The 14,072-nt window shown below is 36.6% G+C and overlaps 1 protein-coding gene across 22 annotated transcripts in view; it reads right to left on the bottom strand.

Moving 5' to 3' along the window:
- CAMK2D (calcium/calmodulin dependent protein kinase II delta) overlaps nt 1-14,072 on the bottom strand; it is a 323,815-nt gene that overhangs the window by 54,260 nt on the left and 255,483 nt on the right. For all 22 annotated transcript variants that reach the window (XM_013053965.2, XM_013053960.2, XM_013053958.2 and 19 more), the window contains exon 9: nt 955-1,049. In XM_013053965.2, the coding sequence (XP_012909419.1) occupies nt 955-1,049 (95 nt within the window). The remainder of the gene's footprint in view (nt 1-954; nt 1,050-14,072) is intronic.

The raw sequence follows: 14,072 nt of genomic DNA, 5'->3' as shown, positions 1-14,072 counted from the left end.
GCAATACAGAAATGACATGCTGAATTCATGAGGCCTGATACAATATAATACAGACTTTTTAAAAACTCCTTTCACTTCCACATTGAGCTTTTAACTTGGGCACAGCAAGATAGACCAATAATGCCTATTTCTTTTAGTAACCCCACTTAATAATAAATGGAAAGCATCTCCAGACTTTGAACTCTAATTTTCAGAGGGCTGACTACGTGAGGTATACTCAGAGGTAGTGGTAAATTATATTTACAGATATATTTGTCAAAGGAGAGAAAATTGTATCAATGAAGTTAAGCCATAAAGAGAAAATTGATAAGGCCTTACTTTTTAGATTTAGGACTTAATTCATATTCATACTTTTAAATATTCTTAACTGTAAATTAAATGTATTAGAATGGTGATTTTCAAACATTTTAAAATTACAAAACCCATTTTTCAAATGAAAGCTTGCACAGAAGCCCATTATAGAAACAGGGCAAAAAAAGTCAAGCTAATGCAATGGAACAATGTTCTATTTGATACATGGATCACTGCAAAGTACTACTGATATACTATTTAAAATTATGTAATAAAAATTTGGGAATATAATTCAATTTAACAAGTAGTAATCATTTCTAAAACAAAAAATCATTTCTAAATCATTTCTAAAATCATTTCTAAACATTTTTCTATGTTTTAAAATGCACTCAGATCCCAAAATTTTTACAAACAAGGTCCTCTTCCTTAGAGACTTCCAACTGTATTTCTTTCCACCCTAAGAGATAGTGAACTAAAAGGAAATATAAACTGAATACATATGCTACATTCCTTACTCTTTATCTCCCTTTCCCTAGGAGAGAGAAAAAAAGTAAGAGGAACAGTTGAAAATTATAGTTAAACCTGTAATGAAAAAATCTGGTTCTTGGTCAAAAGACAAAACACAAACACTCATCTACAGTTCTATGAACATTTATTACATACATCATAAGCTCCAGCCTTAATCTGCTGATACAGTCTGTGTTGATCTTCATCCCAGAAGGGTGGATATCCCACCAGGAGGATATAGAGAATGACACCTGGACAGAATGAGCATATTAACATAATGTTTAATCACTCAGGCAACAATAAGTTAAATGTGGCAGATTCACAATGACACTAAGCCACACCCATCCAAAGAGAGGAAACACGGTATTTGAAAAACTTTCCAAAGACATTCTTTGATTTAATCTGAAGCATTCGGTGGAGGGTGAATACTCCTGTTCTTATGCTCAAGAACTCTCATAATATGTGGCAGTTTGAAACATAAACCAAAGAACTCTATGTACACTTGAAAAGAATGTGCTCTTCAGTTGCTTTTGGATGGGAAATTACATATATTTCTGTTATGTGCATCTGGCCTAATGGGTCCTACTATCTAATTTCCTTATTAACTTAAGGACCAAATAATCCTGAAGAGGCATAGCAGGTCAATACCTAAAGATGAAACTCACCTGTCATCGGGATGACATATTCTTTGTGTCCCTGAACAAGACTTGCTTTGTGTCCTAACATATGATCTTTCCTGGAAAGGTTACATGTGCATTCAAGAAGAATATGTATTCTATTGCTTTTGGAGGGAATATTCTGTAATTATCTGTTAAGTTCATCCAGTCTAACATGTTTAAGGTGAATATTTCCGTACTGATTTTCAGTCTGGATGATCTATTCATTGATGTAAATGGGGTATTAAAAACCTCTACTACTACTGTAATGCTATCTATTTCTCCCTTTAAGATCTGTTAAAATTTATTTATTTAGATGCTCCTATATTGGGTACATAAATATATACAAATGTTATATCCTCTTGTTGGATTGACCTCTTTATCATTAAGTAATGCTAATTTTTGTATCTTATTACAGCCTTCATTTTAAAGCCTGTTTTGTCTGATACAAGTATAGTTACTCCAGCTTTCTTTAGGTTTCCATTTGCTGAAATAGTTTTTCCCATCCCTTCACTTTAAGTTTATGTGTCCTTAGATCTGAAGTGAGTCTTTTATAGGCAGTGTAAATTTATTTTTTTTATTTTTTTTTCCCAATCCAAACAACCACTCTATGTCTTTTGATTGGAGAATTTAGTCCATGTGCATTTAAAGTAATTATTGATAGGTATGTATTTTTGTCATTTTGTTAATTGTTTTTGTAGTTCTTGCTGTTCCTTTCTTCTCTTGCTCTCTTCTTTTGTGGTTTGATGACTTTTCCTTGTGGCATACTTATAACCCTTTCTCTTTTTCTCTTCCGTGTATATTATAGGTTTTCACCTGTGGTTATCAGGAGGTTTAACATATAACAAGTTATAATAATAATAGTCTACTTTTAAGTTGATAACTTAAGTTTGGTCCTATTCTAAAGCTTACATTTTTACTCTTCCCTGTCCCACACTTTGTTTTTGATGTCACATTTTACTTCTACATCCTTTAGCTAGTTATCATGATCATAGAATTTTTACTACTTTTGTCTTTTAACCCATATAATTTATAATTGATTAATCCAGTACCTCTACCATGTATTTACCTTTCCAGCGAGATTTATTCTTCCATATGTCTTCTTGTCACCAATTAGTAACCTCTCTTTTCAGCTTAAAGAAATCCCTTTAAAGTTTCTTGTAAGGCTGGTTTAGTTTGATGAACTTCTTTAGTTTTTGTTATATGGAAAAACTCAAGATCTCTCCAATTTTGAATGACTTTGCTGGGTAGAATATTCTTAGTTGGAAGTTTTTTTTCCCTGTCAGCACCTTGAATGTATCATGCGACTCACTCTGGCCTACAAAGTTTCTGCTGAAACACTTATTTTGGGGGTTCCGTGGTACACAACTATTTGTTTTGTCTTATTGCTTTTACTATTTTCTTATCTTTAACTTCTGATATTTTAATTATAATGTGTCTTTATGTGGGTTGCTTTGATTTCATCTTATTTGGAAACCTCTAGACTTTGTGGATATGAATGTCTGTTTCCTTCCACACTTCCTTCCTTATCTTCCTTAAGGAAGTTTCTAGCCATTATTTCTTCAAACATGTTTTCTGCCTCTTTCTCTCCTCCTTGTGGGACCCCATAATGTAAATGTTGGTCTGCTTGATGTTGTCTCATAAGCCCCTTAAGTTATTTTCAATTTTTTTCTTTTCTTTTCTTTTCTTTTTTTTTGCTGCTGTGATTGGCTGAGTTCCACCAGAAGCTTGGATTCATGTTAACTGATCCTTCTACTTCATGCAATGTGTTCTTGAACCTCACTACTATGTTTTTCACTTACTGTATTCTTTGGCTCTGTGATTTCTATTTGGTACTTTCTTTTATTTTCCATTTCCTTGCCGAAGTTCTCACTGTGTTCATCCATTATTTTCCCACATTTGATGAACATCTTTATTAGCATTACTTTGAGCTCTTTATTAGGTAAATTACTTATCAGCATTTTATTAAGGTTTTTTTTGGTGAGGTTTTATTTTATTTTTCCATTTGGAATATATGCCTCTTTTTTTTTTTTTTTCATTTTACTTCAAATGAAAAGTGTTGATCCCTAAAGTAGATAAAACAACAGCCTCTCTTTGTGTAGAAGATGAACCTTGTCTTTCAACTCTGCTCTCTCTCAAACCTTTATTATTATCCAAAAAGCCTACTATATTTTTATGAGCCCTCAGTAGGTGAGGATGTCCCAAGACCTGTCAGTGACTGAAAGAGAAGGAGCTCATTACCTAGATTCAGGCTGTATGGGAGCCAGAACCTCAGGTACCAGCTTTAAAAATTATGCAGATATGTCAGTCCTGTGGAAAAAGCATAAGCCCCACTGACCAAGCAATTTGGCGGTCATCTCGGTGACAGTCACAAAAATTGAGGCTCCAGATGAATGTATCATCTCTTTTCTGAGAGATACTGGCAAGCTGGAACAAGGCAGAAGGAGAGTGCCAAGATGGTGTCTACAACCTACATTCCTAGAGAGTAGCTCTTAATCTGCTACATGTGTACCAAACCTGAAGCCTGCTCCTCAGGCCAAAGTTCTAAGACAAGCCAAGAGGCCCCCTTCACAGGAAGACTGGAAGGAGGTATGACTCAATTTGCTGTCTGTGCAGTATCCTGGGGTGGCAGCCAGCCAAGAATTCGGTCTCCAACTGCCAGTCCTGTGGGACCCAGGAATGCAAGTCTTCCTGATCAGCCAGGCAATCAAGGGGCATACCCTAGGGGGCAGATGCAAAAACAGGGCAGACGTAAAAACCAGGACATGAGCTGCATGCAAAGCTTCCCTCCAGGAGACACTGGCACTCTGGAGTGTGGCAGAAGGACAGCATGAAGATAGTGGTGCTCTCTGACATCTCTGGAAAGGATTATAGTCATTCCTTAGATGTGTGTTTAACTAGAAACCTGCTGCTCAGGCTGCACAATGGTTTTTAGTTAATAGGCCCCCTTCACAGAAAGACCAAGCTCCTAGGCCTGTTGCCTCTTGTTGTACGGTGGGGCTGGTAGCTATTTAAGAACTATCTCTCCATCAATTACTGTCCTATGGGACCCACAAGTGGAAGGCCCACTGACCAACAAAGCTGGTAATGTGGAGGTGTCGCCTGGCAGCAGGTGCAAAAACCAAGGTGCCAGACATGGATATAAGCTCCCCTCTGGGTGATGCTGATAATTACAGTCTTATGAGATGAAGAATACAAAACCCCTTGGCCTCCAAAGCCAGGCAGTCAGGAGGCATCCCCTGGGCAGCAGCCACAAAGATCAGGGCACCAGACACATGTAAAATCTTCCTTCCTGGTGCTCTGGAGCACAGCAAAGGGAGAACATGGACACAGCACTTGCCAGTCTCCACCTCAGAGAATATTCCTAGGTTCCCAGATATGTGTGTTAAGTTAGATGCCTGCCCACAAGCTGATACTGTAACATAAGCAGGTCAACCTCCTTTACTTTACGTCTGGATACAATCAGTTTGCCTCTGAGCTGGGCCCTAGGGCAGATATGTTCAAGCATCCAGGCCCACTAAGAGCAGTCTTTCAGATCACCATACCCTTGTGCATCTGGGACATGAGTCTTATTGATTTTCAAAATTAAATGTTTTTGGTGCTCATGTCTCAGGTGCATGTCCTAAAAGTTGAAGTGCTGGCTGTGGGGTATGAACCCTTTACTCCTCAAGGAGAAGGCCTGGGTTTTGAGTTTATTCCTCATTGTTGGTCATGGAACCATGGGCAGGGTTTATTGTGAGATTGTGTCCCAGCCTCTCCTATGAACATCAGTGTGGTTTTCTTTTGCCCGATGTACTCAGCCAGCTTTTAGTTGTTGTTGTTGTTGTTTTTATTAAAGAGGAAATTTTTCCATATGAAGCTGCAGAGTCAGGATATCCATGGGGGGAGGTGAATTTCGGATCTTCTAACCTTGCCATCTTGAACCAATCCCCTTCTACTTTTGAAAAGTTTATTGACCTGCATGAGGTCTTTAGTTTCTGCCACCACTCTGACCTCTAATGTTTTGTTTGTTTGTTTTGATGTTTCCCTTAAACCATGGGAACAAAGTAAGACAGGTAAAACTTTGCCTGGCATGGCCCAAGATTCCTTTTTGTAAACCAGCATCGATCTCTAGGATTTCTTTAGCTTTTCTTTGTTAGGGAGCTCTAGCCATGCTCTTGTCCATCAGACTTGACACATCTTTATATCGTAGACAGTATGGCAGCTAAAATGGCTTTTAAAAGGTGGTTTAATCACCCTAGACTATGACAGCCTGTTTCAGGAAGTTCCATTTCAAAGCAGATTCTTAAATTTGTGTGAATCACAACCAGAGTAGAACAATTTAAGTAACAATATATTTAAACATTCTTAAATAAAAAACTTAAAAAGCTTTAAAATCAAAACTGAAAAGTATTTTATAGTGGAGTTAAAAAGGAAAAAAAGACCATGAAAAAAAATTTCAATATATTGCTACCTTATCTTCACAACATAAAAAAATATTTTTTCTATATTTCACCACACTATAAACTTAGTGTACATTAACTGAAATTTATTTTTATATTATTTTACTATCAGATGTAACAGATGCATCTAATGATAAGGATGATGATAAGTGTCTGTGTTTGTGTTCCTAGGACACAGGTAGAAGAAAGGCTATATCAAAGTAGTTTTATCCCTCAGCTATGGGTTAGGGGGTAAAGAAGAAAATTAGCTTTGTAATGGGAATAGCCTACATTAATTTTTTTATTAACATAAAATGTATTATTAGCCCTAGTGGTAAAGGTCTGTGAATCGCCAGGCTTACACATTTCACAGCACTCACCACAGCATATACCCTCCCCAGTGTCCATAATCCAACAACCCTCTCCATACTTCCCCTCCCCCAGAAACCCTCAGTTTGTTTTGTGAGATTACAAGTCTCTTATGGTTTGTTTCTCTCCCAACCCCATCTTGTTTCATTTTTTCCTTCCCCACCCCCCCAAACTCCCCACTTTGCCTCTCAAATTCCTCAATCAGGGAGGTCATATGATAAATGTCTTTCTCTGATTGACTTACGTTGCTCAGCATAATACCCTCCAGTTCCATCCATTTTGTGGCAAATGACCAGTATTCATTTGATGGCTACATAGTATTCCATTGTATGTATGTGTGTGTACACACACACACACACACACACACACATATATCACATCTTCTTTATCCATTTTTCTGTTGATGGACATCTAGGTTCTTTCCATAGTTTGACTATTGTGGACATTGCTGCTATGAACATTCAGGTGCATGCGCTCCTTTGGATCACTATATTTGTATCTATAGGGTAAATATCCGGTAGTGCAGTTGATGGGTCTTAGGGTAGCTCTATTTTCAACTTTTTGAGGAACCTCCATGCTGTTTTCCAGAGAGGTTGCACCAGCTTGCATTCCCACCAACAGTGCTGGAGGGGTCCCCTTTCTCCGCAATCTCGCCAGCATCCGTCATTTCCTGACTTGTTAATTTCAGCCATTCTGACTGGTGTGAGGTGGTAACTCATTGTGGTTTTGATTTGTATTTCCCTGATGCCAAGTGATGTGGAGCACTTTTACATGTGTCTATTGGCCATCTGGATGTCTTCTCTGCAGAAGTGTCTGTTCATATCCTCTGCCCATTTCTTGATTGGGTTATTTGTTCTCTGGGTGTTGAGTTTGATAAGTTCTTTATAGATGTTGGATATTAGCCCTTTATCTGATACATTGTTTGCAAATATCTTCTCCCATTCTGTCTGTTGTCTTTTGGTTTTGTTGACTGTTTCCTTTGCTGTGCAAAAGCTTTTGATCTTGATGAAGTCCCAATAGTTCATTTTTGCCCTTGCTTCCCTTGCCTTTGGTGATGTGTCTAGGGAGAAGTTGCTGCAGCTAAGGTAGAAGAGGTTGCTACCTGTGTTCTCCTCAAGGACTTTGATGGATTCCTTTCTCACATTGAGGTCCTTCATCCATTTTTTAGTGTATTTTTGTGTGTGGTGTACGAAATCGGTCCAGTTTCATTTTTCTACATGTGGCTGTCCAATTTTCCCAATACCATTTGTTGAAGAAACTGTCTTTTTTCCATTGGACATTCTTTCCTGCTTTGTCAAAGATTAGTTGACCATAGAGTTGAGGGTCTATTACTGGGCTCTCTATTCTGTTCAATCGATCTTTGTGTCTGTTTTTATGCTAGTACTATACTGTCTTGATGATGACAGCTTTGTAAGAGAGCTTTAAGTCTGGAATTGTGATGCTACCAACTTTGGCTTTCCTTTTCAACATTCCTCTGGCTATTCGAGGTCTTTTCTAGTTCCATATAAATTTTAGGCTTATTTGTTCCATTTCTTTGAAAAAAATTTTGATGGGGATTGCATTAAACATGTAGATTGCTTTCAGTAGCATAGACATTTTCACAATATTTCATCTTCCAATCCATGAGCATGGAACATTTTTCCATTTCTTTGTGTCTTTCTCAATTTCTTTCATGAGTACTTTATAGTTTTCTGAGTTCAGATTCTTTGCCTCTTTGGTTAGGTTTATTCCTTGGTATCTTATGGTTTTGCGTGCAACTGTAAATGGGACTGACTCCTTAATTTCTCTTTCTTCTATCTTGTTGTTGGTGTATAGAAATGTATCTGATTTCTGTGCATTGATTTTATATCCTGACAGTTTACTGAATTCCTGTACAAGTTCTAGTGGATTTGGAGTGGAGTCTTTTGGCTTTTCCACATAAAGTATCATATCATCTGCAAAGAGTGATAGTTTTGACTTCTTCTTTGCTGATTTGGATGCCTTTAATTTCTTTTTGTTATCTGATTGCTGAGGCTAGGCCTTCTAGTACTATGTTGAATAGCAGTAGTGATAATGGACATCCCAGCCATGTTCCTGATCTTAGCAGAAAAGCTCAGTTTTTCTCCATTGAGAATGATATTTGCAGTGGGTTTTTCATAGATGGCTTTGATGATATTGAGGTATGTACCCTCTATTCCTACACTTTGAAGAGTTTTGATCAGGAAAGGATGCTGTACTTTGTCAAATGCTTTTTCAGCATCTATTGAGAGTATCATATGGTTCTTGTTCTTTCTTTTATTAATGTATTATATCACATTGATTTGCAGATGTTGAACCAACCTTGAAGCCCAGGAATAAATCCCACTTGGTCGTGGTGAATAATCCTTTTTATGTACTGTTGGATCCCATTGGTTAGTATTTTGGTGAGAATTTTCACATCTGTGTTCATGAAGGATATTGGTCTGTAATTCTCCTTTTTTCTTTTTCTTTTTTTAAGATTTTATTTATTTGAGAGAGAGACAGTGAGAGAGAGCATGAGAGGTGAGAAGGTCAGAGGGAGAAGCAGACTCCCCATGGAGCTGGGAGCCTGATGCGGGACTCGGTTCTGGGACTCCAGGACCGTGACCTGAGCCTAGGCTGTTGCTTAACCAACTGAGCCACCCAGGCACCCTATAATTCTCCTTTTTGATGGGGTCTTTGTCTTGTTTGGGGATCAAGGTGATGCTGGCCTCATAAAATGAGTTTGGAAGTTTTCCTTCCATTTCTATTTTTTGGAACAGTTTCAGGAGAATAGGAATTAATTCTTCTTTAAATGCTTGGTAGAATTCCCCTGGGAAGCCATCTGGCCCTGGGCTCTTGTTTGTTGGGAGATTTTTGATGACTCCTTCAATCGCTTTACTGGTTATGGGTCTGTTCAGGTTTTCTATTTCTTCCTGGTTCAGTTTTGGTAGATTATACGTCTCTAGGAATGCATCCATTTCTTTCAGACTTTCAAATTTGCTGGTGTATAGTTGCTCATAATATGTTCTCATAATTGTATTTCTTTGGTGTTGGTTGTGATCTCTCCTCTTTCATTCATGATTTTATTTATTTGGGTCCTTTCTCTTTTCTTTTTGATAAGTCTGGCCAGGAGTTTATCAATCTTATTAATTCTTTCAAAGAACCAGCTCTACTGATTTGTTCTACTATTAGCCTACACTAATTTTTAATTAGACATTGTTCTAATAAACATCTGAGGTAGGCTGTTATGTAATTATAAAACAGACTCCCATTGGAGTCATTTAGCATTCTGGTCCTAGGCTGGGTTGCAAGCATGGCTTGCCTCTGAGGCTTTGTCTTTGTGTGTTAGGTCTACAGCCCTGCTGGCCAACACTTGATACAGTCCATCTCTGTGAAGGGAAAGGCCCACTGATGACTGGTTCCTCAAGAACTGTCAGCCACTACATAGATAAATGCCCATAATTTAATTGTTCGATTGAGGAGTTTCTACCAAAAAAAAAAAAAAAATCTGCTTTTACTAAAATAATTATACAAATAGAGACGATTTTAAAACAGGCCAGAAGTTTTAAGACAAAAACTACACAGGTATTATTAAGTAGACTGATGTTTAATTTCAGTGCCTATTTAAATAAACATTATTTTGTAAGCTTATTTTGATTTATCATTAGATTGGAGTCTTAGGTCTTCCTGAATTATATACTTTTGGAGTCCTATTTACTGAAAGTTTAGAATAATACGAGAGTCATGCTACAATAGTAAGTTTTATTGTAGGTAACATTTTTCTGAGCAGCTACATGTGCTTTAGTGCATTACCTCATTTACTCCACATACAATGATGTGTGGTAGATAATGTTATTGTCCCAATTTTACAGATGAGGAAATGGAGTATGAGAGTTTGTGTGATTAAACTGTTTCAGCCACAAGTAGGCTTGACAAAATTATGTCTTAAAGGTTCCTTGCAGCTACTTTTTCTTCATCTATGAAATTTAACAGGAATGGTCATTTTAAGTTTTAAATTGTTTGTGTTTAATTGAGAGGCCTTGACTCTTACTGGTAAGATTTCAATTTGGTCCTGCCTTAAATGTTCCCTAGAGCCACTTTTTCCTTTAGCTAGGTACTTTAACTTGATTATTTTAAAGGTTTTATTGTCTGAGCGTCTTTGCCCCATTAGTAAGGGGCAATTTACTTTTTTCTTAATTTATAACTCTAATATTTTACCTTTTTTTAACCTTTTAATTTATATTTTACCTTTTAATTTTATTTAATATTTTACCTTTTAATTTATAACTCTAATATTTTACCTTTTTCTCCTAGGTCAGAGAAAAAAATAAAAAAAAACCCTTTTTTTAATTTCCCTATAACTAAGGCAGCAAAATTTTATTTATTTATTTGTTAAGGATTTTTATTTAATTATTTGTCAGAAAGAGAGAGGGAGAGAGAGCACAGGTAGACAGAGTGGCAGAGGGAGAAGCAGGCTCCCTGCGGAACAAGGAGCCCAATGTGGGACTCGATCTCAGGACGCTGGGATCATGACCTGAGCCGAAGGCAGCCGCTTAACCAACTGAGGCACCCAAGAGTCCCAAGGCAGTGAAATTTTAAAGGCCAATCAAAATCTTCACTTTTATTTATTTATTTATTTATTTATTTATTTATTTATTTTTGCAAGAACACTTCAGGGATGATGACATAACCTCTAAAGGTTGGATGTTTCTCATGACATTAGTGCCTTTGATGATCGCTACCTAGTAGTTCATTAGGGGTTCAAAATAATGACATCGTAATTCTATTATACCTTCCTTAGTCTGAGAACAAACTTATTTAATCAATTAATTCGTTATCCTGTCTTACAGGTCATATAGGAAAGGTAGAGTAACAGATTTTTTTTTTCCTTTTGCTAATCAGTTTTCGAAATGACACATAGCCTACTCATTAACTATTCCCCTAATCCAAACATTAAGATTACTATTGTATTTTGATTATCATCATGAATGCAGAGATTTAAACTCATTTGATGTGTTTTAATCCATTACTGCTATTTTTCTCATTTATGCTCTAATTGTCCCATCATTAGCCAGAAGAAGCCTCTTCAAGCTGGGTCCTGAGTCCTGTTAATATCTAGGTAGAGATCATCAAAGGCCACTAACATCATGAGACACATTCAACTTTTGGAGGTTATATCATTCCTGAAGTGTTCTTGCCAGGAAAACAAAAAAGTCTGTGGCCTTTAACAGTTTTCTTTGTTATAACAAGGTACACCTGTATCATCTTGTGCTCCAGATCCATCCTTGCAATAAGCCACTTCTACAAGGAATCCTGGTTGCTTATAGTGGCAAACATTATGTAGAGACCAGTATCACGTACTCTATAGGAGTGCTCTGTGGGAACTGCAGGTTTTTTCAACAAACAGAGATAGGAAGGGAAGTAAGAAGAGGGAGAGAGAGAGAAGCAGGAACTACAAATCAAAAGAGATCTAAGAGATGAAAATAATAACAAAACTAAGGGATAAGAGAGCAAATCCTCCCCCCACTAGAAGATATTTGAAGGTTTTAAGTAGTTATTATTATATTAAATTTTGAAGTGTTGCGATCTTTGTCAGTCTTTTAAAAGAACTCCTTTAGAAGTAAACATTACAATGTGTATAGATGTATTGATATTATGTTTGGATTTGACTAAAATAATCTGGGGGATGAGGAATGAATAGGATGGTATAGATGAGATAAGATTAGCCATCAGTTCATTACATTATTCTATCAACTTTTGTACGCTTCAAAATTTCCAAAACAAAAAGTTTAAAAAACTATTTCGACATAGTCAGCTTCATGTAACATTTAAAAATGGAAGTTAAAATTAGTTTTAACTGTCATATATACATATTTGTGCTTGGGTGATGTTAGAGATATTTGATTAGTAAGAGGTGAGAAGCACTGATTACTGATTAGGTAGAAAGATTACATTATCAAGAACATTCAAAAATGATTTTAATAAAAGTTAGAGTTAGAAACATGATTAAACTTATAATCACATTAATGATTAAAGCATTCTAATGACTGCTCTGATGAAAGGAGAAAGAAAGAAGCAATGCTGAGAAACTCAAGAGTTCTGTGGGAAGTTAATGGAACAATCTAACAAGACACCCACTTAACGCTCTTAGTCAATAAAGGGCATACTATGAGTGGAGTTTAAAAATGCATAATTAACTATATAAGGAATAGGTATGGGTCTCTTTTATGGTGTAATATCTTATGCAGAAAAAAATCACACAATTCAAATAGGAAATCAAGTTAAAGTACCTAGCTAAAGGAAAAAGTGGCTCTAGGGAACATTTAATGTGCCAATGATCAGTAGAACAAAGATCTAGGCGTTCAATGTCAGTAAGATAGAAAGTTATTTTCCAGATGATGGAAACTATACCATTTAATAGGGGTGGCAAACTGACATTTCTTTCAGCATCAGACAGAAATGAATGCCTGAGCCTGTACTGTGTATGCGGGCCAGGGGCACTGGTAGCCAGGGGAGAACACGTGTCCATTATCTGACAGGTATAGCTGCTATTTAAGGACAAAAGCACTTTGTTATTAGTTCTTTTGATTACTTTAGAGAAGCCAGAAACTGGTAGTTTTACAAAAATTCTCCTGATAATAAATATAAATATAAATAATAAATGTCAACACTTCCCAAAGTGAAAAGCCCACTAGTCTTGCCAACCTATCTGTAAACCACCTGTTTGCTACCTCTGCTATATTGTGCAAGAATCCTAAAATATGCTGCCCTAAAGAAATCTGCAACTACCTAGGGAAATGCTGTTCAATGTTGGTGTGCATGAGGATTACCTAGCAAGCCTGATGAAATGGAAATTCTTTGGCATCACCATAGAGAATCTTATTTAAGATTCATGAAAAGTCATGATCATTCTGTGATAGTTACTAATTCATTATCACTCATAACTGTTCTGAGTGATATCTAATTCAGAGAGAGACATAGTTAAGACAAAGATGAGTGTGTGTGTGTGTGTTGGCTATGTTTATGTGGGCTTACATTTATTATTTTTTGAGCTAAGAGGTAGAAGAAAGTTTTATTAAAATCCATTGATTCAGGGACATCTATAAAGAACTTTTGCTCATTCCACTGGGGAATAATGGAAACAGCTATATATGCAAGAAAGCCATTAAAATCAATTTACTGTTATTAATGGTACAACACACAAGATATGTTCTTGCTTCATCAATGTCTATTATTTGGCCTAGTTGCTTTCAAAGACTGAGTACAGGTCAGATTACATTCCATGTGAGGTCTCAAAAGCAAGGTAATGCTGGTAAGTATTTGGAATTTCTTAGTACCAATATTTGCATATTTCTAATAAAGATAATGTACAGCCTTTTTTTAACCATTATACCAACAGTGTGCTTCACTCTGCTCTATGTCAACTGCTAAAAAGACAATCTGCTGTAGTGAGCATTCACAGCTTAATTCACAGAAGATGAGTTGCCATTCTGCTAAGTGTCTTATTCTGCATTTCTTTTGTTATCTGGGCAGTGTCATTTCCTATCACACTACCCAATGTCTAGATTTGAAAAGAAGTCTTCAGTAGGCAAGAGCCAGTGCTGATGAAAGGCCAAAAGAGAGTTCCTCTCAAGATGTGCCATTACTTAAAATAATCTAATGATGTGTACATTACCTTGGTGGTTCTGTGAAGAAGGGTGGATTGTCTTAGAAATAAAGAGAATTTAATGTAACTTTCACGTTACTGGAGTGAAGTGAAAACACAATAAAATGGTAAAACAATATTCCAAACCCACTGCAATGTTCTAGGAATGTAAGAAAAAGAAGACTCTATTTTGATGTTCATGGA

This window comes from Mustela putorius, unplaced genomic scaffold, assembly GCF_011764305.1.
Source record: "Mustela putorius furo isolate JIRA1106 unplaced genomic scaffold, ASM1176430v1.1 tig00000868_pilon_pilon_pilon, whole genome shotgun sequence".
NCBI lineage: Eukaryota > Metazoa > Chordata > Mammalia > Carnivora > Mustelidae > Mustela > Mustela putorius.
Note: the sequence above shows the minus strand (reverse complement) of the source record. Positions and strands in the feature narration are given on the sequence as shown.